Here is a 25,513-nt window from a genome sequence, read left to right on the forward strand (position 1 = left end):
CATTTATTTTTAATATTATTTTTGTTACATTTAATAACATTCTTATTTATTTTATTTATCGAGTCATTTATTTATTTATTTTTTATTTTGGCAGGTTCTGTCCTCCATACATTGGTACCATATACCGATCATCAGGGACATCGGTGAGATGAGGTGTCTGTGCAGGATACGGAAATAAAATACTATATATAAATATTATACTGCATATATATATATATATATATACTTTATATATATATATATATATATATATATATATATATATATATGGTTCTATTTTATTTTCCTATTTTATTGTTTTATTCTATTGTATTTAAATATCAGTTGTGTGGAGTGGAAGGTGCTACAGCTGCATTTCATTGTGTAATCCTTTATTGTTTCATGACAAAGCTGAACCTTGAACATTGAACCTAAAATATATTCTCTGCACATATTTACTACTGAGTGAGTGTTTTTTATTTTACATTTTTTTTTTGCATTATGCATAGGCTGCTCTTTCCCTCCCTCCTTATACTTTATCTCCTATTAAACGCACGATTAAAACAAAAAGAAAAGAAGATTAAAATTTCAACAAGCTCCCCGTTTGGTCCTGAGAGCTCGACGCGCTGCAAGTAGCACAGACGACAACGGAAACTGTTTATAGGGGACGCTAAAAACTGATGCGCGCGGCTAAAATCAAGTGGGTCGCACCCAGAAGGTAACCAACAAAATTGCGAAAATTTGCAAAAACTTGCAAAACCTCTTGCGAGACTCGCTGCCTGATGACCTCTCCAACCATTCAAGGTCAAAGCCTAACCGTAACCATCTGGCGAGGGATTCGCAGTTTGTGCTTTACCTTCTAGACACGACCAATTAAGTAAAGCCAACAAATGTGTATTAATGAGAAGTGAAAGCTGATTGGTCGGTCCGTTGAAACACCAGCGCGCAGCAGCAGAGCTACGCCTCCGCCATTTTGGACTGAAAGGGACCTCCGTATTTTCAAAGGGTGCCAGTAAAACGTCCGTCCGCCCGTCTGTCTGTCTGTCAGTTATTGTCCAATCAGAGTGCAGCTCTTATCTTGATCTGACCTCTGATCAGTCCGGACTTTGGAGTTGTTTTTCTAAACGTCTCAGAGACAGAAACAGAAATTACAGAACAGAGGATCGGTTCTTCTTTTGACTTGTGATGCAGGTTCTCCCGCCACCGCCTCTTCTTCTTCTCCTCCCCGCCGTCCTCCTCCTCCTCCTCCATCCTTATACTCCGGCTGATGGCAGCCACGTTCTGGTTTTCCCGGGCGAGTACAGCCACTGGTTGAACATGCGGAGCATCATGGAGGAGCTGGTGAGGAGGAACCACTCCGTCACCGTTTTAATTTCTGAGGCGTCGCCGACGGTCAACTACAACGACAGCCGTGACGCGGCCAAGTTCAACTTCCTGGATTTCAAGGTGAAGTAGTTACAGTTTTTCTCAATTGTTTACACACAAATACTGGTACTTGACACACAATGACCACAACATGTAACTCATGCACCAACCCTCTGAACCAATTCTGCTAAACTACAAGCACAATTCCTGCTTTACACTCAAATTGCAGTTCTAAAACACACTTTTTTCAAAACACTACACACAATTCTCTGCATTTGGCACAATTTTCATGAAGAAAATCTCGTTTTCACAAGGAACACACTGTCATTCAAAATTCTAAAGTCAATTGCCCTACTATGCACACTGACTCATCACATGGGCAAACACCTGTCACACAGTGTTACAATTAGCAATCAGTTGATGCTTTTCATGGCTGGATTCGACATGCTAAGCGATATTTCCCCCGCTGCTTGGCCAGGGAAAACATTGCTTGTGATGTGGATGAGGTGCTGTGGCCAGACCGAAACAGAAGAGAGGATGCAGCATAGTTTTTTTTACTGTAACTGTATACAGTAAATTCTTCTGTTGTTTTGTATGTAGACCTCTGTATGTGCAACTTCGTGTTGGTTGGGATGTTCACTGTGTACATTGTTTTTGTGGGGAAAATAAAATATATTTGTTACCGTGTATTTGTGTGTTCTGAGTATAAAAACAATATTCTAAAATATTTTACAACACACTTATGTATGTACTGTCTGTAGTAATGTATGTGCTGTCTGTAGTAATGTATGTACTGTCTGTAGTAATGTATGTACTGTCTGTAGTAATGTATGTACTGTCTGTAGTAATGTATGTACTGTCTGTAGTAATGTATGTGCTGTCTGTAGTAATGTATGTGCTGTCTGTAGTAATGTATGTACTGTCTGTAGTAATGTATGTGCTGTCTGTAGTAATGTATGTACTGTCTGTAGTAATGTATGTACTGTCTGTAGTAATGTATGTACTGTCTGTAGTAATGTATGTACTGTCTGTAGTAATGTATGTACTGTCTGTAGTAATGTATGTACTGTCTGTAGTAATGTATGTACTGTCTGTAGTAATGTATGTACTGTCTGTAGTAAGTGTAACACTGAACAAAAAAAAGGCCTAAGTCATCATGATGAATGGAGAAGAAGTGTTTTCCATTCATCATAGTGTTTTACATTGAGCACATCAGTGTTCAACTGGTTCTTATAAATGTCTATTCATATGATGGTTTGTGTGTGTCATTTGAAAACAAAATACCATTTTGAGAAGAAATAACATTGTTTTGAATGTAAAGTTTCATTTTGCAGGAGAATTGAGGGGTTTTGCCCATTGTGTGTGTGTTTTTTGATTTGTGTGTAGAGTTCTGAGAGTATGAGGCATGCTTTCAGAAAATGTGTGTAAACAATCGAGAAAAACTGTAATAAGTTAACTGATTATCAATGGTTTCAATGTTTTAATGGTTCAATGGTTCAATGGTTCAATGGTTCAATGGTTCAATGGTTCAATGGTTCAATGGTTTCAATGGTTCAATGGTTCAATGGTTCAATGTTTTAATGGTTCAATGGTTCAATGGTTCAATGGTTCAATGGTTCAATGGTTCAATGGTTTAATGGTTCAATGGTTTCAATGTTTTAATGGTTCAATGGTTCAATGGTTTAATGGTTCAATGGTTTCAATGGTTCAATGGTTCAATGGTTCAATGGTTCAATGGTTCAATGTTTTAATGGTTCAATGGTTCAATGGTTTCAATGTTTTAATGGTTCAATGGTTCAATGGTTTAATGGTTCAATGGTTTCAATGGTTCAATGGTTCAATGGTTCAATGGTTCAATGGTTCAATGGTTCAATGGTTTAATGGTTTCAGTGGTTTCAATGGTTTCAATGTTTTAATGGTTCAATGGTTCAATGGTTTAATGGTTCAATGGTTTCAATGGTTCAATGGTTCAATGGTTCAATGGTTCAATGGTTCAATGGTTCAATGGTTTAATGGTTTCAGTGGTTTCAATGGTTTCAATGTTTTAATGGTTCAATGGTTCAATGGTTTCAATGGTTTCAATGGTTTAATGTTTCAATTGTTTAATGTTTCAATGGTTTAATGGTTCAGTGGTTTCAATGGTTCAATGGTTCAATGGTTTAATGGTTTCAGTGGTTTCAATGGTTTCAATGGTTAAATGTTTCAATGGTTCAATAGTTTCAATGGTTCAGTGGTTCAATGGTTCAATGGTTTCAATGGTTCAATGGTTTAGTGGTTCAATGGTTCAATAGTTTCAATGGTTCAGTGGTTCAATGGTTCAATGGTTTCAATGGTTTCAATGGTTTCAATGGTTCAATGGTTTAATGGTTCAATGGTTCAATAGTTCCAATGGTTCAATGGTTCAATGGTTTCATGGTTTCAGTGGTTTCAATGGATTATTGTTTCAATGGTTCAATGGTTCAATGGTTTAATGTTTCAATGGTTCAATGGTTTCAATGGTTAATGTTTCAATGGTTTCAATGGTTCAATGTTTCAATGGTTCAATGGTTTCAATGGTTTCAATGTTTCAATGGTTTCAATGGTTCAAGGTTTCAATGGTTTCAATGGTTAATGTTTCAATGGTTTCAATGGTTCATTGTTTCAATGGTTCAATGGTTTCAATGGTTTAATGGTTTCAATGGTTTAATGTTTCAATGGTTTCAATGGTTCATTGTTTCAATGGTTTAATGTTTCAATGGTTTCAATGGTTCATTGTTTCAATGGTTCAATGGTTTCAATGGTTTAATGGTTTCAATGGTTTAATGTTTCAATGGTTTCAATGGTTCAAGGTTTCAATGGTTTCAATGGTTAATGTTTCAATGGTTTCAATGGTTCAATGTTTCAATGGTTCAATGGTTTCAATGGTTCAATGGTTTCAATGGTTTAATGTTTCAATGGTTCAATGGTCTCAATGGTTCAATGGTTCAATGGTTTCAATGGTTTAATGGTTCAATGGTTCAATGATTTCAGTGGTTCAATGGTTTAATGGGTTTCATTCACTTTCATTCATTCATTAATTCCATGCTGTCAGGTGATGAGGAAACAAATTAAAGTCTGAGGGCATCTGGTTTCTGATTCGGATGTTTCTGATGTTTCCAACGTTTCTGACGTTTCCGATGTTTCCGATGTTTCTGATGTTTCTAATATTTCAGATGTTTCCGATGTTACTATGAATCCGATGTGTCTAATATTTCCGATGTTTCTAATGTTTCAGATGTTTCTGATGTTTCCGATGTTTCCGATGTTTCTGATGTTTCCGATGTTCTAATGTTTCCGATGTTTCTGATGTTTCTGATGTTTCTGATGTTTCTAATGTTTCTGATGTTTCTGATGTTTCCGATGTTTCCGATGTTTCCGATGTTTCTGATGTTTCCGATGTTTCTAATGTTTCTAATGTTTCTGATGTTTCTGATGTTTCTGATGTTTCTGGACTAATCAGTAGATGTTTGTTTTCGTCTTCAGGTCCCGTTCAGCAGAGTGGAGTTTAAAGGCGTGTTCGAGGACTTCATCCACTTCTCCATGTACGAGTCTCACGTCTCGTCTCCGCTGCAGAAGTTTTTGAAGATGTGTGATTTGATGCAGCGGACGGTCGACGTCGGGATGAAACAGTGTGACTCCATGTTGAAGAACGAGAAGCTGATGGCGACTCTGCGGGCCGCCGCGTTCGATGCCGTCCTGCTCGACCCCATTGTGATGTGCGGCGACCTGGTGGCCGACGTGCTTGGCCTGCCGCTCGTCATTTCGCTGCGCTTCACGTTTGGCGGCGTCATGGAGCGACACTGCGGCCACGCACCGGCGCCGCCGTCCTACGTTCCCGTGGCTCCGCTGACGTACGGCGACCGCATGACGTTTGTGGAGAGGCTGATCAATGCGGTGGCGTACGTGTGGATATCAGCGACGAGCGAGGTGTTCTGGAGGCTGACAATTGATAAATACTACAGCGAGTTCAAAAATCAGAGTGGACTTGAACATAAAGTAAAAAATGATTTTCAACATAAAAATAAAAAGATTTGAAACAGAAAATTAAACAAATTAAATCTAAAACAGATAAAGTGACATAAATTAATATAAAAAGTTGTGAATTAAAGATCCAGAGAGAAACGAAGTTTATAAAAGTGAAAATATAACTTTTGAAAATGTGAAAAATAAATTACAGATGTGGAGTTTACTGACCTGTTCCTTCAGAATAAAAGCCTCATGGTGCTGTTTCCTGTCTGGACAGGAAGTCCCAGCAGCGCCTGCAGTACTGTGGGGAACGCCGACGTCTGGCTCATCAGGACCTTCTGGGACCTGGAGACGCCGCGGCCGACCCCGCCCAACTTTAAACACGTGGGTGGTCTGCACTGCAAACCGGCCAATCAGCTGCCAGAGGCACAAGCTCCGCTTCCTTTTACTTAGATGACTGACAGGAAGTTTTATTTTGAAATTATACAAATAAATCAATACAAATGCACACAATTGATGATGATGATGGTGAAGATCTTGATGATGTAATGATGATGTCACGTCTTCCAGGACATGGAGGCGTTTGTGCAGAGTTCGGGCGATGCCGGCGTGGTGGTGGTTTCCTTCGGCTCCATGGTAACCAACCTGACAACAGAGCGTGCTGATGTCATCGCCGCCGCTTTAGGACGAATCCCACAGAAGGTCAAAAGCTCCGCCCACACAGACAGAGAAATACGTGTTCCATATATACAGTATATATAGATATATCTATATATCTATATATACTGTATATATGTATTTGTTTTTAGTTTTTAGGTCATTTGGAGGTACAGCGGAGAAACTCCTAAAACTTTGGCAGCGAACACAAAGCTCTCTGATTGGATCCCTCAGAACGACCTGTTGGGTACACACACACACACACACACACACACACACACACACACACACACACACACACACACACGCAAACACACACACACACACACACACACACACACACACACACACACACACACACACACACACGTTTTAAAGAAGCAGAATCCTTTCACAATAAAAGCCCAGTGTTTCCTCCCTCTCAGGTCACCCGAGGACCAGAGCGTTCGTGACGCACGGAGGCACCAACGGTCTGTACGAGGCCGTGTATCACGCCGTGCCGCTGGTCGGAGTCCCGCTGTTCGGCGATCAGCCCGATAATCTCGCCAGCCTCAGCCGCCGCGGTGTCGCCATCGTCCTCGACTTCAACCGGCTGACGTCCGACGACCTGACGGAGGCGCTGCACGCCGTCATCAACCAGCCGCGGTGAGGATAGGAAGTAGGAACATAGGAAGTTTCTGTTTTATATTTCAGCTGTTTTGATGTTTGTTTGACTTTTAGTTTTATATTTTAAGTAAATTATTATTTCCTGTTTTATGTTGATGTTTTAAATTTTTTTTAAATAGTTTCTTTCCTTTCATAGTAAAAGTCCTGACTTCCTGCTGCATCAGAAAACTTTTTAATTTCATGTCTTTCACCCAGCTCCTTCACAATAAAAGCATACTAACATTTAAAAATAAAACACTAGCGTGACCAGGCTTTTCTCCCATGATGCTCAGCTACAAGTCCAGCATGCATCGTCTGTCGGCGCTGCACCGTGACCGTCCGGTGACGCCGCTGAGCACCGCCGTCTTCTGGGTGGAGTTTGTGATGCGACACGGCGGAGCGCGACACCTGCGGCTGGCGTCACATGACCTGAACTGGTTCCAGTACCACAGCGTGGACACCGGCGCCGCCCTGCTGGTCGCCATGATGGCCGCCGCCATCCTCTGCTGGGGGGGCATCAAGTGCTTGACTGAAGAACGACTGAAGACTTTTATTCAACAATAAAAGTTTTTAATATAAAATAAAATACGTGTTTTTTTATGTATTTTAATATTCTGATTGTTTAAGACACATTTTAATTATTTTGTTCCAGTTTGATTAAAAATGTTGATTTAAGTTTTATTGTCATTTAAGTAAACAAACTGACTTCAGTGTCGTGTCTCTCTACACACCTGGTGTTTGTTTCCATAGAAACTACAGTAATCTGATTACTCTCAGCAGTAATCTGATTACTCTCAGCAGTAATCTGATTACCCTCAACAGCAATCTGATTACCCTCAGCAGTAATCTGATTACTCTCAGCAGTAATCTGATACCCTCAGCAGTAATCTATTACCCTCAGCAGTAATCTGATACCCTCATTAGTAATCTGATTACTCTCAGCAGTAATCTGATACTCTCAGCAGTAATCTGATTACTCTCAGCAGTAATCTGATTACCTTCCTTCTACAGAAATCTGTCACATGAGAAAAGAAATCAGCTAATTGCTCCGATTTAAGATAAAATTTATTTTATTTTGTACAAAAACAGACACAAGCTCCGCCCCCTCCGTCAGAAACAGCAAACAAATAAAGTTTTAACCTTCAATCTTTCTTTGAACACTTGAACACAGTTAACCTGCTGCTGATCAATACACAATAAAACTGATCAGCTGGACGTTTGGTCACCATGGTAACAACCAATCAGAGAGTACAGAAATAAAAAATAAGAGTAATGTGATTCACTTCATTCTGATGTGTATAGTACAGGAAGTAAAATACAAAATAAACCTGAAAACTAAAATAAATACACGAACTGAAGCAGATTTATAACAACTACAAAATAAAATGTTTAAAAAGAAATTATAACAAAGAAAAAAATAAATCCGGAGGAAGTTAAACTTTTCTTCTTCACAGGATGTAAAAGATTTTCTCTCCTCACATTTAATTTGAAGGATTTTACAAACTTTCACAATAAAAGAAATGATTAGAGAAAAACATTTTTGTTGACCTCTCAATGTTTCCGACGACCCCTCAAAGGGCCTCGACCCTCATGTTGGGAACCTCTGAACCAAAATACTGATAAACATGAAAATAAAAACACTACAGAGAGGATTCTGGGAAATGAAGTTCAGGAGAAACTACACTGTAAAAAAAGTTTTCTTTCCATCTTGTCAAATGTTGAGTGCAGAAACATGTATGACGGGGCCGTGTCACACGCTGTGCTGTGATGTCACTTCCCTTTTACACAGGATCATCAAAATAAATGTTTGACAGAGCAGATTCTTATTTTTACAGTTTTTTTTTTTAATCTTTTATTCGCATAAAAAGTGATGATGCAGATGATGATGTCATCATGTAGCTCGTTTCACTTTTTTTATTCATAATTTTCAACAAAAAACAGCAAAGAAACAGCCGACTGTCAAAATAAAAGCCCCTGCAGACTGACAGGATATGACATCATCAGATCACCTGCGGTACCGTCCCCTCTCCTTGTCCCTCTCTCTCTCTCTGTCTCTGTCCCTCGCTCGATCCCGCTCTCTGTCGCGTCGGGGTCCTCCACGCTCGCGTTCGCGCTGTCGCTCGCGCTCACGCCGGCTGCTCACCACCGCCTGCGTTCGCCGCAGGAAGTCGTCCACGCGCATGTCGTAGTCGTGCTGCATGATGGGAAAAAAAGGAGAGTTAAGAGTCGGTTAGCCTGTGTGCTACTGGGTTAGCCTGTGTGCTACTGGGTTAGCCTGTGTGCTACTGGGTTAGCCTGTGTGCTACTGGGTTAGCAACAGACGGTAGACTCACGGGGCTGGAGGTGAAGGCGCGGTGTTGCGGTGCGCGCTGCTTGTCTCTGAAGCGAGGCGGTGCAGCGTCGTGCGGCGGAAGAGGAGGATGGTGGTGGTGATGGTAGGCCTGGTGAGGCGGAGGCGGTGGGTGGCTGTGGTGGTAGTAGGGCGGGTGGTGGGGTGGCGGCTGCTCCACGCCGGGGTACGTCGCCTGATGACACATACATGACATCATCACATCGGTCTGTTGTCAATAACCTGATCGATCAGTAGTTCAATAACAGAGAGAGTCTCACCAGAGTCTGCCAGGGAGCAGGAGGACCGACGCTATGGTGGTAATCCCTCATGTAGTCGTTATAGGACTGAAACAGGAAACACAGGTGAGCACCTGAACGCACCTGAACGCACCTGAATACACCTGAATACACCTGAAACTAAGGCTAACAGGATAACAACTCACTGTGCTTACAAGACTGAACACAGCTTCAACTGGAGCTAACATGCTAACAGGATTCAATTAAGCTAAGCTAACATGCTAACAGGATGAAGCTAAGCTAACATGCTAACAGGATAAAGCTAAGCTAACATGCTAACAGGATAAAGCTAAGCTAACATGCTAACAGGATGAAGCTAAGCTAACATGCTAACAGGATAAAGCTAAGCTAACATGCTAACAGGATAAAGCTAAGCTAACATGCTAACAGGATGAAGCTAAGCTAACATGCTAACAGGATAAAGCTAAGCTAACATGCTAATAGGATAAAATGAAGCTAAGCTAACAGGATAAAGCTAAGCTAACATGCTAACAGGATGAAGCTAAGCTAACATGCTAACAGGATAAAGCTAAGCTAACATGCTAACAGGATAAAGCTAAGCTAACATGCTAACAGGATGAAGCTAAGCTAACATGCTAACAGGATAAAGCTAAGCTAACATGCTAATAGGATAAAATGAAGCTAAGCTAACAGGATAAAGCTAAGCTAACATGCTAACAGGATGAAGCTAAGCTAACATGCTAACAGGATAAAGCTAAGCTAAGCTAACATGCTAAAGCTAAGCTAACAGCTTTGGGACTCACCCCGTTGAGGAAAACGTCTCGTCTCACGCTAGAGAATCGTCTAAAAACAAAACAAAGTGATGAAATGAAAATATAAAAGTAATTTATAGAAACTTCAATTAACGATCTCAACATAGTTACACACCATTTAAAAAGTTTACATCGTAAATACAACTTCCTGTTTGTGTTTTTCAAAGTAAAAGCCGGTATATTCAACACAAACTTAGTTAAATATTTCACATTTTCAATTAAACCTCATCTAATCTTTAAGCTGCTGAACGCCGCCGTAGCCCCGCCTACTTCCTGTGTGTCTCACCTGTCCACCGGCTGGTTACGGAGGTCTTGGATGAACCCTGAAAATGAAATTAATTCTTGTGTTAAATTTGACTTTTCCATCAGTTGATCTGCTGAGCTGCTGATCTGCTGATCAGCTGAGCTGCTGAGCTGCCGAGCAGCTGATCGGCAGGCAATCGGTTCACACAGTTACCGACAGATTACACAAATAAAACACAAAATAAAAGTTACAATAAAAAACAAATTCTCAACAAAATGAATACAGTTTAAAAACAAAGACCAGATGCTATAAACGCAGCATAATAGAATTAAATTATGAAACAATGAAAACATTTCAAAAAAATAAACTTAAAAAGTACATAAAAATATAAAATATAAAATATACAACTAAAATTAATTCTTAAATCTGATTTTTCAAACAGGCAAAAAGGCATCGACGTATAAATAAGAACATGTTATCACACAGTTTGATACAGAGTGCAGTTAGTGTCACAGTTTACAGTTAATAAAGTTATTTAAATAAACACATCAGAGTGAACGTTTATCAGACAATTCAAATCAATAAATCGTAGATTGAAGTTTTCAGATTAACGACCTGCTCGCTGGTTGAAGTCAGGTGGACCGTCGGCTCGCGGTCGCTTCCTGCCGTGGAGGTCGTACTCTTCAGGACGACGCCTACGTAGACAAGTCGACAATTAAGACACACACATGCACACGATACACACTCTCACACACACACACACACACACACATATTAATACACACTCCGGAAAACTCACTCAGCTCAAATCTCAAACAGAAGAAGAAAAAAACCTCCCAGTACGTCACCGAACAACTACTCTGACACCTCCGGTAATTAAGAAAATCTGACGCCAGGTTCGATGATGTCATCCAGGTGAGACGTGTCTACAGGTGTTCAGCCGTGACTTCCTGTTTCAATTTAACATCAGATCCAAACTGACGTCTGCATCCATCTAAAACATCAATCACACGCTTCACGGGACAATGTGTTAACTTTCTATTCAAGTATTATCTACCGGTCCACTTCCTGTCTGCTGGTCCACTTCCTGTCTACGGATTCACTTCCTGTCTACCAGTCCACTTCCTGCCTACTGGTCCACTTCCTGTCTGCCGGTCCACTTCCTGCCTACTGGCCCACTTCCTGTTGTTTATTGACTTTAGTCTTTATGGGACTCGAGCCTCTGAGGATCGGGGGTGTCGTACGTCTTGAAGTCCTCCGACACAAACCTGTGATGTTGGCGTATAGAGGTTAAGTCCCGCCCCTTCCTGTGCACCGCCATGGGACCTTATTCAGGAAAAGAATATGACCAGTAGTCAACGGTGTTCGGCTAGTGTTGATGACGTTCATCGTCAGAAAGGAGAGACACACTGAGACTTTCTTGACTTGAAATATGTTTTAAATAGAGATGTAAATCCATTCAAATAGTTCTGTTCTGTTCTAAATGAACCTTAAAGGGAGATTTGTCAAGTATTTAATCCTCTTATCAACATGTTAGTGGACAAATATGCTGCTTTATGCAAATGTATGTACTTTAGGGCGATAATAACCCAAATTAATTTTAACGCCACTAATTTGTTTAATGCATTAACGTAATCGGTCTATCGGAGGTTGTAAAGCGAGAGTGAAGATACTGGCATCATATGAAACTAGAAAACTAGAAATCGATTGACAGCCCCAATATATACTTATTATAAATCAATGAACACAAATCAATGACAGATATTGATCCAGAAACCCTCACAGGTACTGCATTTAGCATAAAACAAGATGCTCCAATCATAACATGGCAAACTGCAGCCCAACAGGCAACAACAGCTGTCAGTGTGTCAGTGTGCTGACTTGACTATGACTTGCCCCAAACTGCATGTGATTATCATAAAGTGGGCATGTCTGTAAAGGGGAGACTCGTGGGTACCCATAGAACCCATTTACATTCACTGATCTGGAGGTCAGAGGTCAAGGGACCTCTTTGAACATGGACATGACAGTTTGTCCTCTCCAACATTTAGTGTTAGTTTGGAGCGTTATTTAACCTCCTTCATGACAAGCTAGTCTGACATGGTTGGTACCGATGGATTCATCAGGTTTTATAGTTTCACATGATATACCAGTATCTGACTTTGCTTCTTTGTTTTCCGGCTTTTTCCCCCCAAAAAATGTCCGCCTTTTTTCCCCCCCAACATTTTTCCGACTTTTTTTTTCTTTCAACACTTTTCCGACTTTTTTCCTGAAATATGTGGGACCTTTTTTTGCCATTTTTTTGGGGCCAATTTTCAGACTTTTTTTTAAGACATTTTTGGAGTGTTATTTAACCTCCTTCCTGACCAGCTAGTCTGACATGGTTGGTAACAATGGATTCATCAGGTTTTATTCTTCACTCTAGCTTTAAAACTGAGCCACTACAACTTAGAAATCACAAGTTGCGTTAAAGAAATTAGTGGCGTTAAAACAAATTTGCATTAACGCGTTATTATCCTGTTATCTTTGACAGCCCTAGTTTTAAATTGACAAACATCATCTGTGTGATTCATAGCCCATTTCAAAAGGGATCAAACAAATCTTTAGTCTCTCCGTTGACTACCGTTCATATATTTTTTTTCTGAAATACGGTCCCGTGGTAGTCACAGGAAGGGGCGGGACTTCACTTTCTCATTGAGATAACACCTCCTGTTGTAACTTATAGTTTCACTGTTCGGTGGCCAGAAACAAAAACAGCATTTAGACACATTTTGCTTCACACACACACACACAATAAAAAAAACAAACAAAGAAGAAGAAGCCTCTGAAAAGGACAACATACCGCTTCTGTTCTTCTATATGTGGGGGGGGGCTGTTTGTGTCAACACTTTTGATTATCAAAAAAACAGTTTTTCTCCTCATCAGTCCATGTTAAAGGCTTTTTATAAACCCTCTTATTTTGAAAGGGTGGAGGGGGTGATGATGATGATGATGATGGTGCAGTCCTGTTAATCAATAAACAAAGCCCCGCCCCCTCTCAGACCAGCCCCGCCCCCTCCAGACCAGTCCTTTAAAACAGAAACGACAAAACGGTTTGTTTCCTCGTCGTTCTGTCGCTCCGTCCGTTCTGATTCTTACTTTCCTCACACACACTTTTTATTTTCAGTTCATAAGAGAGAGCGACACACACACACACACAGCGAGCTCTCAGTCCTGATTCGGTGTGTGTGTGTGTACTGGGAGGAGGGGGGGGGGGGTATATAAAGGTCCTTTCCTGGAGAGGGGGGGGGGCAATCATTTTTTCAGTCCTTTTTTTTTTTTAATTGAGTCCATCTTTTCCTTCCTGCATCTCTGATATTTTACCTTATTTGTGAGGAAACTCCGCCCCCAAAGACACCTCACCCTCTCATTGGATACAGTCCAGAGGCCACGCCCCCTACGTGACCAATCACCATCACCTTCTCAAAAAACCAGAAACAGTCCGCTGGGAGCTCACAGTCCCTCACTTCCTCCCTCTCTCTCTCTGTTTTAGTTCTACCTCCCTCGCCCCCCGTCCCCCTCACCCTCACCCCCCCTCCTCCGTCAGTCCAGCCAGTGACGCTCGTCCTTTCTGCTTTTATTCTGAAAGGGTCGGCCAGAGTCCAGCTAAAAGCCAAACCTTTTGAAACCTTTTTGAAACTCCTGTAAAGAAAAAGAGCTTCAAAGGAGAAAATTTATCAACAATAAAAAGCAAAAATCTGAACTTTGATAAACAAAAGTTGAGAATTAAACTTTTAACTTAAAACTAATTAAGAATTAAACTGAGATTTAATTGCCTTTGTGCTGTAAACTGTTAAACGAGCATTTCCCTTCTGAGGATTTTAATTTCCTGCCTGACTTAAGACGCAGAGCGTAGCGGCGTCACTCCCGGTGGAAAACTCCAGACTGGAAAAAACAACAACAACCAATGCTAGCCACGGGATAGCTAGCCGCCGGCTAAAGGCAGCGGCCGTCTCCGTCGTCCGGCAGCAGGTGGCGCCGTGGTCGCAGCAGGAGAAGAAGAAGAACAGGAAGCGGGAGGAGGAGCTTGGTGATTGGCTAACCTTCCCGGTTCGCGCTGCGGCGGTCGGCCCCGAGGCCGCGGCTCCGACGGCGTCCGACGCTTGTGACGAACGCGGCGAGCCACCTGGTGGACGTCCACGCTCTCGTCCAGTGGGAACAAGGCACTGAGCTGGCCGCCGATGTCCGGTTGGATCTCCTGAAAGGAGAAAAGGTGTTGAACAAAAATAGTTTCCATGAAACACAAAAATAAACAGAAGCATAAGAAATATGAGCCGACCTGTCCGTCGCGTCCGATTTTAACAGGCTTGTGTTCGTTCCAGGGGTTGGACAGGTGAGCCGTCTTGGTGAAGGGAAGCTCCCGCCTGTAAATGACACCAACGTTGTCAACAACCAATAGGAGCGCTCTCTCCAGCACCAAACAGGAAGTAGCAAACGGGTCAGAAAGTAAACATGGAGGAGCTCTCTCTGTTGTCGTTGTTTACCTGCAGAGCCAGTCGATCTTGAAGACTCCACCCAGCATCTTGGCGTTCATGCCAGCAGGAAGAACCCAGTGGATCGGAGATCCGCCGTGATGAGACTCCGACGCCAAACGAGCAAAACCTAAAGACGCCGCAGACGAGACAGAAGAAGGCTGATGAGTTTAAAACTTTGACATCTGTGGAGAACAGTGACGGAGAAGAGGAGGAGACTAACAGAAAACTGGAGAAAGGTTAGTTAAGTAGCGTTTGAACATGAAACTCTAAATTTCTTCTTCACCTTGGAACTTGCCGCTCTCCCTCACAGAGAAGACGAGGACGACACTCCGAGCTGAGCGGAAAGCAGCGTTCAGCTTCTTCTCATTGACCGGCAGCGTCGACCACACACCCTGGATAGATAGTAACTTATATTATTATTATATTATTATAGAGACGACATTAAAACAGGTTCTCGTCTAAACAACAACAAACACCTCAACATTAGCATTAGTCAACGTTAGCGTACCTTAGCTTTAGCCAGCGAGACGTTCTCGTGGTTGTTGCTCTTTATGAGGAAGAATCGAGCGTCTCGCAGGATGTAGCGGAGCTTACTGGTCGGATCTGGAACAACACAGGTGTAATCTGATTACATTACAGGAAACCAACCAGCTGTAATCTGATTACATTACAGGAAAACCAACCTGCTGTAATCTGATTACATTACAGGAAACCAACCTGCTGTAATCTGATTACATTACAGGAAAACCAACCTGCTGTAATCTGATTACATTACAGGAAACCAACCAGCTGTAATCTGATTACATTACAGGAAACCAACCTGCTGTAATCTGATTACATTACAGGAAACCAACCAGCTGTAATCTGATTACATTACAGGAAACCAACCTGCTGTAATCTGATTACAGGAAACCAACCAGCTGTAATCTGATTACATTACATTACAGGAAACCAACCAGCTGTAATCTGATTACATTACAGGAAACCAACCAGCTGTAATCTGATTACATTACAGGAAACCAACAGATTTATCAGATTTATTTGAAGAAAACTAGTCTGTATGTAATCTGATTACTTGAAACGAAAACAACCAGCTGTAATCTGATTACTTAACAGGAAACTAAAAGGCTGTAATCCAATTACTTTACAAGTACCAACCACCTAATCAGATTACTTTACAGGAAACTAACCCGGCTGTAATCAGATTAATTTGAAAAAAAACTAACCGGCTGTAATCTGATTACTCTACAAAAAAAGAACCGGCTGTAATCTGATTACTCTACAGGAAACTATGCATCTTTAATCACATTACTTTGAGGAAAACTAGCCGGGTGTAATCTGATTACTTAGGGGAAAAGTAACCGGTTGTAATCCAATAACTTTACAGGAAACTGTCTAATGTTATTACTTTTTACAAAAACTAACCTGCTGTAATCTGATTACTTTACAGGAAACCAAACATCTAATCCTTTAGGAAATCTAGCTGGCTGTAATCCGATTACTTTACAGGAAAACCATTACATACAACAGGAATTAAAAATGTCCGCCTTACTCTCCATCCCTTTGCGAACGGCTCGGACCGACGACGACAGCTTCTCCTGCTTCTTCTCTGAACCTTTCAAAATAAAAGCAAAGAATTAAATCACAGCCACGGAGAACACAGAGCAGCGGTCACTCAGCCAGGTCATCTTTGTGTCGGCTGTCGTCATGGTTACCTGAGGCCTCGGAGGCGGAGCCTGAGTGCACGGACTCGCCGTCGTCAGAGAAACTGACGGAGGAGGCGGAGCGCGAGTCGCCAGCCTCACTGCGAGTGTCGTAGTCGTTTCCCTCGCCACCGCCGCGACGCTCGTACTCCTCTTCCTCCTCCTCCTTCTCTCCTTCCTCCTCCTCCTCTTCTTCCTCCTCCTCTTCCTCTTCCTCCATGCCCTCCTCTTCCTCCTCGTCGTCATCTTCCTCATGATCCTCCTCTTCCTCTTCGTCTACGTGGGAGGCGGCGGCGGAGGAGCTACCTGACCCCGGCTCTGAGCCGTACTCTGCTGGAGCCTCCCCCTCTGATTGGTTGTCCTCCACCACGTGGGGGGGCGGGGTCGCACGCCGCAATTTCTGAGGACAAACAGGAAATGAATGTGATTGGCTGTCAAACTGACCGCTGATATGTAAATGTACTGTTTGTGTACTTTCAGTAGTAGTTGAGTAGTAGTATCAGTACCTGGCTCAGAGGCTCCAAGCCTCTCTGGGACTCTCTGCGTCGGGCGTCTTCTCCTCCGCGGCTCCTGGTCGCCTCTCGGGGCGCTCGCCGGGCCTTTCGCTCCTCATAGTATTCGTGACGGTAGCTGGTGGCGGCGGCGTGGCGGGCCCGGGGGCTGGACGCCACCTTCTTAGATGAGGATGAGGAGGAAGAGAGAGGTGGGCCCGGGGCTCTCTTATTGGTGGAGGAAGACCTGGAGGGGGCGTGGCCTGTAGATGGGCGGAGCCTCTTCACATCCTGGCTGCCAGAGCGCTCGCTCTTCCTCTTTGTTCCTGATAGACAGAGCGCAGGGTTTACAGCGGAAACACAACTACTGCTTCATGTAGTACTACTTATAGTTATATCTGTAGCAGTATTATCTGTAGTACCAGTAGTATCAGTAGCAGTGTTATAAGTAGTAGTGCTAGTAGTACAGGTATCTTTCTTGTCGCTGATGGCTCTCTCAGTCTCGGGGTTGTACTAGTGGTATCAGTAGTAGTATTATCAGTAGTAGTGCTAGTAGTACAGGTACCTTTCTTGTCGCTGACGGCTCGCTCAGTCTCGGGGTTGTACAGCTCGTCGTCCTGATCTGGAGCTTCAGTCAGAATATCTTCCAGAACGTTCAGCTCTCCATCTGAAACAACAACGTCAACACAAACTGGACTTTTATTTTACCGACCAGAATATATTTATTTTATATAATTTCTTATTTACATGTTTTGCAGCTGTATATTTTCAGGGAACAGGGAAGAAAAACCTGTAGTTTCATTTTATTTTGATCGCAGTCTGTTTCAATAAAAGTGCTTATGACCTCTCACATTTAGCCCACGTCGTAGAAAATACTGAGATATATATCGCGTATCGCCATCAGCCTAAAAACACAGAGATATGGTTTTTGGTCCAGCTCTTTATTAGACTATAAACTGTCAGAGGTGACGACTTCAAATAGAGCAACTAATTCAAAATGTACTGAAACCAACAGTATGAATGTGTGATGTGATTCTCCACCTTCTTCTTCATTCAGGAGGAGAGAGTTTGAGTCATTTATGATTCTCAATCATAAACTTTACCCGTTAACTGCTTTGCCAATAAAATGTCAAAACACAGACCAAAATGTGATGATAGTTACCTCCAACAAGACGTTTCTAGTTTACAGAGATATAAAACAGAGAAAAGCTGATTGGAGGTTTTGAATTGATTAATTACTGTTAATTTAAACTAATCAATTGATCATATTATACATTTATAATAAGATAAGATAAAATTAACCTTTATTAATCCCTGGAGGGAAATTCAGGTGTCAAAGCAGCAACATCAGCAAACAGAGTGAAACACAGGAGAGGTAAAGGTATACAAAAATTATAAAAACAATAATAGAGATATAAAAGATACAGAGTGAATGGGTGAACATAGTGTGTGTAGTCCGTCAATAAATACATGTAGTATGTAAAATAAATAAATGTAATATGTGCAATAAATAAATGTAATATGTAAAATAAATAAATGTAATATGTACAATAAATACATGTAGTATGTACAATAAATAAATGTAATATGTGCAATAAATAAATGTAATATGTACAATAAATAAATGTAATATGTGCAATAAATAAATGTAATATGTACAGTAAATAAATGTAATATGTACAATAAATAAATGTAATATGTGCAATAAATAAATGTAGTATGTAAAATAAATAAATGTAATATGTACAATAAATAAATGTAATATGTGCAATAAATAAATGTAATATGTACAGTAAATAAATGTAAGTACAATAAATAAATGTAATATGTGCAATAAATAAATGTAATATGTGCAATAAATAAATGTAGTATGTACAATAAATAAATGTAGTATGTAGGTATATAGGATGTATAGTGTAAAGTAAGTGTATATAGGATGTATACTGTAAAGTAAGTGTATATAGGATGTATAGTGTAAAGTAAGTGTATATAGGATGTATAGTGTAAAGTGAGTGTATATAGGATGTAGTGTAAAGTAAGTGTATATAGGATGTATAGTGTAAAGTGAGTGTATATAGGATGTATAGTGTAAAGTAAGTATATAGGATGTATAGTGTAAAGTGAGTGTATATAGGATGTAGTGTAAAGTAAGTGTATATAGGATGTATAGTGTAAAGTGAGTGTATATAGGATGTAGTGTAAAGTAAGTGTATATAGGATGTATAGTGTAAAGTGAGTGTATATAGGATGTATAGTGTAAAGTAAGTGTATATAGGATGTATAGTGTAAAGTGAGTGTATATAGGATGTATAGTGTAAAGTAAGTGTATATAGGATGTATAGTGTAAAGTAAGTGTATATAGGATGTATAGTGTAAAGTGAGTGTATATAGGATGTATAGTGTAAAGTGAGTGTATATAGGATGTATAGTGTAAAGTGAGTGTATATAGGATGTATAGTGTAAAGTAAGTGATATATAGGATGTATAGGGTAAAGTAAGTGTATATAGGATGTATAGGGTAAAGTGAGTGTATATAGGATGTATAGTGTAAAGTGAGTGTATATAGGATGTATAGTGTAAAGTGAGTGTATATAGGATGTATAGTGTAAAGTGAGTGTATATAGGATGTATAGTGTAAAGTAAGTGTATATAGGATGTATAGGGTAAAGTAAGTGTATATAGGATGTATAGTGTAAAGTGAGTGTATATAGGATGTATAGTGTAAAGTGAGTGTATATAGGATGTATAGTGTAAAGTGAGTGTATATAGGATGTATAGTGTAAAGTGTATATAGGATGTATAGGGTAAAGTAAGTGTATATAGGATGTATAGGGTAAAGTGAGTGTATATAGGATGTATAGTGTAAAGTAAGTGTATATAGGATGTATAGTGTAAAGTAAGTGTATATAGGATGTATAGGGTAAAGTAAGTGTATATAGGATGTATAGGGTAAAGTGAGTGTATATAGGATGTATAGGGTAAAGTGAGTGTATATAGGATGTACAGTGTAAAGTGTATATAGGATGTATAGTGTAAAGTAAGTGTATATAGGATGTATAGTGTAAAGTAAGTGTATATAGGATGTATAGGGTAAAGTAAGTGTATATAGGATGTATAGTGTAAAGTAAGTGTATATAGGATGTATAGGGTAAAGTAAGTGTATATAGGATGTATAGTGTAAAGTGTATATAGGATGTATAGTGTAAAGTAAGTGTATATAGGATGTAAAGTGTATATAGGATGTATAGTGTAAAGTAAGTGTATATAGGATGTATAGTGTAAAGTGAGTGTATATAGGATGTATAGTGTAAAGTAAGTGTATATAGGATGTATAGGGTAAAGTGAGTGTATATAGGATGTATAGGGTAAAGTGAGTGTATATAGGATGTATAGTGTAAAGTAAGTGTATATAGGATGTATAGTGTAAAGTAAGTGTATATAGGATGTATAGTGTAAAGTAAGTGTATATAGGATGTATAGGGTAAAGTAAGTGTATATAGGATGTATAGTGTAAAGTAAGTGTATATAGGATGTATAGGGTAAAGTAAGTGTATATAGGATGTATAGTGTAAAGTGTATATAGGATGTATAGTGTAAAGTAAGTGTATATAGGATGTAAAGTGTAAAGTGTATATAGGATGTATAGTGTAAAGTAAGTGTATATAGGATGTATATTGTAAAGTGAGTGTATATAGGATGTATAGTGTAAAGTAAGTGTATATAGGATGTATAGTGTAAAGTAAGTGGTATATAGGATGTATAGTGTAAAGTGAGTGTATATAGGATGTATAGTGTAAAGTAAGTGTATATAGGATGTATAGTGTAAAGTAAGTGGTATATAGGATGTATAGGGTAAAGTGAGTGTATATAGGATGTATAGTGTAAAGTAAGTGTATATAGGATGTATAGTGTAAAGTAAGTGTATATAGGATGTATAGTGTAAAGTAAGTGGTATATAGGATGTATAGGGTAAAGTAAGTGGTATATAGGATGTATAGGGTAAAGTGAGTGTATATAGGATGTATAGGGTAAAGTGAGTGTATATAGGATGTATAGTGTAAAGTAAGTGGTATATAGGATGTATAGGGTAAAGTGAGTGTATATAGGATGTATAGTGTAAAGTAAGTGGTATATAGGATGTATAGTGTAAAGTGAGTATAATTAGGATGTATAGTGTAAAGTAAGTGTATATAGGATGTATAGTGTAAAGTAAGTGGTATATAGGATGTATAGTGTAAAGTGGTATATAGGATGTATAGGGTAAAGTGAGTGTATATAGGATGTATAGTGTAAAGTAAGTGTATATAGGATGTATAGTGTAAAGTAAGTGTATATAGGATGTATAGTGTAAAGTAAGTGGTATATAGGATGTATAGGGTAAAGTGAGTGTATATAGGATGTATAGTGTAAAGTAAGTGGTATATAGGATGTATAGGGTAAAGTGAGTGTATATAGGATGTATAGTGTAAAGTGAGTGTATATAGGATGTTTAGTGTAAAGTAAGTGGTATATAGGATGTATAGTGTAAAGTAAGTGTATATAGGATGTAGTGTAAAGTAAGTGTATATAGGATGTATAGTGTAAAGTGAGTGTATATAGGATGTATAGTGTAAAGTAAGTGTATATAGGATGTATAGTGTAAAGTGAGTGTATATAGGATGTATAGTGTAAAGTAAGTGTATATAGGATGTATAGTGTAAAGTAAGTGTATATAGGATGTATAGTGTAAAGTGAGTGTATATAGGATGTATAGTGTAAAGTGAGTGTATATAGGATGTATAGTGTAAAGTGAGTGTATATAGGATGTATAGTGTAAAGTAAGTGTATATAGGATGTATAGGGTAAAGTAAGTGTATATAGGATGTATAGGGTAAAGTGAGTGTATATAGGATGTATAGTGTAAAGTGAGTGTATATAGGATGTAGTGTAAAGTGAGTGTATATAGGATGTATAGTGTAAAGTGAGTGTATATAGGATGTATAGGGTAAAGTAAGTGTATATAGGATGTATAGTGTAAAGTGAGTGTATATAGGATGTATAGTGTAAAGTGAGTGTATATAGGATGTATAGTGTAAAGTGAGTGTATATAGGATGTATAGTGTAAAGTGTATATAGGATGTATAGGGTAAAGTAAGTGTATATAGGATGTATAGGGTAAAGTGAGTGTATATAGGATGTATAGTGTAAAGTAAGTGTATATAGGATGTATAGTGTAAAGTAAGTGTATATAGGATGTATAGGGTAAAGTAAGTGTATATAGGATGTATAGGGTAAAGTGAGTGTATATAGGATGTATAGGGTAAAGTGAGTGTATATAGGATGTATAGTGTAAAGTGTATATAGGATGTATAGTGTAAAGTGTATATAGGATGTATAGTGTAAAGTAAGTGTATATAGGATGTATAGGGTAAAGTAAGTGTATATAGGATGTATAGTGTAAAGTAAGTGTATATAGGATGTATAGGGTAAAGTAAGTGTATATAGGATGTATAGTGTAAAGTGTATATAGGATGTATAGTGTAAAGTAAGTGTATATAGGATGTAAAGTGTATATAGGATGTATAGTGTAAAGTAAGTGTATATAGGATGTATAGTGTAAAGTGAGTGTATATAGGATGTATAGTGTAAAGTAAGTGTATATAGGATGTATAGGGTAAAGTGAGTGTATATAGGATGTATAGGGTAAAGTGAGTGTATATAGGATGTATAGTGTAAAGTAAGTGTATATAGGATGTATAGTGTAAAGTAAGTGTATATAGGATGTATAGTGTAAAGTAAGTGTATATAGGATGTATAGGGTAAAGTAAGTGTATATAGGATGTATAGTGTAAAGTAAGTGTATATAGGATGTATAGGGTAAAGTGTATATAGGATGTATAGTGTAAAGTGTATATAGGATGTATAGTGTAAAGTAAGTGTATATAGGATGTAAAGTGTAAAGTGTATATAGGATGTATAGTGTAAAGTAAGTGTATATAGGATGTATAGTGTAAAGTGAGTGTATATAGGATGTATAGTGTAAAGTAAGTGTATATAGGATGTATAGTGTAAAGTAAGTGTATATAGGATGTATAGGGTAAAGTGAGTGTATATAGGATGTATAGTGTAAAGTAAGTGGTATATAGGATGTATAGGGTAAAGTGAGTGTATATAGGATGTATAGTGTAAAGTAAGTGTATATAGGATGTATAGTGTAAAGTAAGTGTATATAGGATGTATAGTGTAAAGTAAGTGGTATATAGGATGTATAGGGTAAAGTAAGTGGTATATAGGATGTATAGGGTAAAGTGAGTGTATATAGGATGTATAGGGTAAAGTGAGTGTATATAGGATGTATAGTGTAAAGTAAGTGGTATATAGGATGTATAGGGTAAAGTGAGTGTATATAGGATGTATAGTGTAAAGTAAGTGGTATATAGGATGTATAGGGTAAAGTGAGTGTATATAGGATGTATAGTGTAAAGTAAGTGTATATAGGATGTATAGTGTAAAGTAAGTGGTATATAGGATGTATAGGGTAAAGTGAGTGTATATAGGATGTATAGTGTAAAGTAAGTGTATATAGGATGTATAGTGTAAAGTAAGTGGTATATAGGATGTATAGTGTAAAGTAAGTGGTATATAGGATGTATAGGGTAAAGTGAGTGTATATAGGATGTATAGTGTAAAGTAAGTGTATATAGGATGTATAGTGTAAAGTAAGTGGTATATAGGATGTATAGGGTAAAGTGAGTGTATATAGGATGTATAGTGTAAAGTAAGTGGTATATAGGATGTATAGGGTAAAGTGAGTGTATATAGGATGTATAGTGTAAAGTGAGTGTATATAGGATGTTTAGTGTAAAGTAAGTGGTATATAGGATGTATAGTGTAAAGTAAGTGTATATAGGATGTATAGTGTAAAGTGGTATATAGGATGTATAGTGTAAAGTAAGTGTATATAGGATGTATAGTGTAAAGTAAGTGGTATATAGGATGTATAGGGTAAAGTGAGTGTATATAGGATGTATAGTGTAAAGTGAGTGTATATAGGATGTATAGTGTAAAGTAAGTGTATATAGGATGTATAGTGTAAAGTAAGTGTATATAGGATGTATAGTGTAAAGTAAGTGTATATAGGATGTATAGTGTAAAGTAAGTGGTATATAGGATGTATAGGGTAAAGTGAGTGTATATAGGATGTATAGTGTAAAGTAAGTGGTATACAGGATGTATAATGTAAAGTAAGTGTATATAGGATGTATAGTGTAAAGTGAGTGTATATAGGATGTATAGGGTAAAGTGAGTGTATATAGGATGTATAGTGTAAAGTAAGTGTATATAGGATGTATAGTGTAAAGTAAGTGTATATAGGATGTATAGTGCGCCAGTGGTTAGAGTCTAAGATGATATTAACAATATAACATAAGATGAAGAGTGTGGTTGTTCTTGTCTTTTCATAATTAGTGTTTAATGAATCACATGCAGGATTCATCAGGACTCATCAGGATTCATCAGGACAACAGAGGAGCCGCAGAATCACTAGTCTGGTTAGCAGCTAATAAACACAGTGATGAATGACAGAGTGCTGCTGCTGCTGCTGCTGCTGCCTATCATGTTAACTAGTCTCTAACTAATAACAATCATTACTAATATATCGATAAACCGCTGGTTATTGATCCGCAGCTGAGCGGAAAACAGTCTCAACAGAACAAAGATAGCACACATGCTAATGCTAACAGCTAGCTGCTAACATGCTAACAGCTAACATGTTAATGCTAACAGCTAATACTAACAGCTAACATGTTAATGCTAACAGCTAATACTAACAGCTAACATGTTAATGCTAACATGCTAATGCTAACAGCTAACATGCTAACAGCTAGCTGCTAACATGCTAACAGCTAACATGTTAATGCTAACAGCTAGCTGCTAACATGCTAACAGCTGACATGTTAATGCTAACAGCTAATACTAACAGCTAACATGCTAATGCTAATACTAACAGCTAACATGCTAACAGCTAACATGCTAATGCTAACAGCAGTGTAACTAAATGTAAATGCTAACTGATGCTAGCAGCTAACATGCTAGCTGAGCCTCACCTTTGTCCTCGCGCCGCTCGGCCGCCATCGCAGCCGCTGTGACGTGCTTCTTGCCTCCTCGCGCTCAGGTGACGCTAACTTTAAACTATAAAATCAGTTTATAGTTTTTATTCAGACCCGAAATATAATAAAGAGAAGAACCGACTGAGAGACGAAGAGATGGAGGACAGACTGTTGATGAGGAGTCTTCTTCTGCTGCTTCTGCTTCTGGTGGAGCTGAAGCTGCTCAGACAGCTAGAGACACCTGGAGGACAGGAGAGGAACTGACTCACCTCTGAGACAGACAGACAGACACAGACAGACAGACTGACAGACAGACAGACAGGTGAGGAGACAGACAGACAGACTGACAGACAGACAGACAGGTGAGGAGACAGACAGACAGAGAGACAGACAGATAGACAGATAGACAGACAGAGAGACAGACAGTCAGTCAGTCAGTCAGA

At 39.0% G+C, this 25,513-nt stretch overlaps 2 protein-coding genes and 1 long non-coding RNA gene across 3 annotated transcripts; 2 read left to right on the forward strand and 1 right to left on the reverse strand.

The window, feature by feature from the left end:
* The first annotated feature begins 1,044 nt into the window (after window positions 1-1,044).
* Window positions 1,045-7,356, forward strand: LOC141757887 (UDP-glucuronosyltransferase 2A1-like). Its single transcript, XM_074618797.1, has 7 exons — window positions 1,045-1,425; window positions 4,846-5,341; window positions 5,606-5,754; window positions 5,899-6,030; window positions 6,145-6,232; window positions 6,411-6,630; window positions 6,924-7,356. Exons 1-7 carry the CDS (start codon window positions 1,165-1,167, stop codon window positions 7,192-7,194), a joined length of 1,617 nt encoding a protein of 538 aa, XP_074474898.1. The 5' UTR covers window positions 1,045-1,164; the 3' UTR covers window positions 7,195-7,356.
* On the forward strand, window positions 1,466-2,796 carry LOC141757888 (uncharacterized). The gene is made up of 2 exons (XR_012591772.1): window positions 1,466-2,109; window positions 2,467-2,796. It is a non-coding gene; the product is annotated as an uncharacterized LOC141757888 (long non-coding RNA).
* A 1,174-nt stretch (window positions 7,357-8,530) lies between the features above and the next one.
* ythdc1 (YTH N6-methyladenosine RNA binding protein C1) lies at window positions 8,531-25,282 on the reverse strand. Its single transcript, XM_074618796.1, has 16 exons — window positions 25,068-25,282; window positions 17,549-17,650; window positions 16,999-17,309; window positions 16,505-16,892; window positions 16,342-16,404; window positions 15,298-15,392; window positions 15,073-15,181; window positions 14,799-14,916; window positions 14,594-14,678; window positions 14,358-14,512; window positions 10,891-10,970; window positions 10,318-10,354; window positions 10,023-10,062; window positions 9,241-9,306; window positions 8,964-9,155; window positions 8,531-8,824 (listed from the first exon to the last, which is right to left on the reverse strand). Exons 1-16 carry the CDS (start codon window positions 25,093-25,095, stop codon window positions 8,636-8,638), a joined length of 2,058 nt encoding a protein of 685 aa, XP_074474897.1. The 5' UTR covers window positions 25,096-25,282; the 3' UTR covers window positions 8,531-8,635.
* Window positions 25,283-25,513: the final 231 nt, after the last annotated feature.

This window comes from Sebastes fasciatus, chromosome 19, assembly GCF_043250625.1.
Source record: "Sebastes fasciatus isolate fSebFas1 chromosome 19, fSebFas1.pri, whole genome shotgun sequence".
Classification (NCBI taxonomy): domain Eukaryota; kingdom Metazoa; phylum Chordata; class Actinopteri; order Perciformes; family Sebastidae; genus Sebastes; species Sebastes fasciatus.

Bases quoted from the DNA above. Each gene is read 5' to 3' on its own strand.
- LOC141757887 (XM_074618797.1), top strand. From the start codon at position 1,165: ATGCAGGTTCTCCCGCCACCGCCTCTTCTTCTTCTCCTCCCCGCCGTC. The intron at 5,342-5,605 runs GTGGACTTGAAC...CTGTCTGGACAG, and splicing joins CAGCGAGTTCAAAAATCAGA to GAAGTCCCAGCAGCGCCTGC. The intron at 5,755-5,898 runs GCACAAGCTCCG...CACGTCTTCCAG, and splicing joins CGGCCAATCAGCTGCCAGAG to GACATGGAGGCGTTTGTGCA.
- ythdc1 (XM_074618796.1), bottom strand. From the start codon at position 25,095: ATGGCGGCCGAGCGGCGCGAGGACAAAG. The intron at 17,310-17,548 runs GTACCTGTACTA...TCTGTCTATCAG, and splicing joins AGCCGTCAGCGACAAGAAAG to GAACAAAGAGGAAGAGCGAG. The intron at 14,513-14,593 runs GTCGGCTCATAT...TTCTCCTTTCAG, and splicing joins AAATCGGACGCGACGGACAG to GAGATCCAACCGGACATCGG.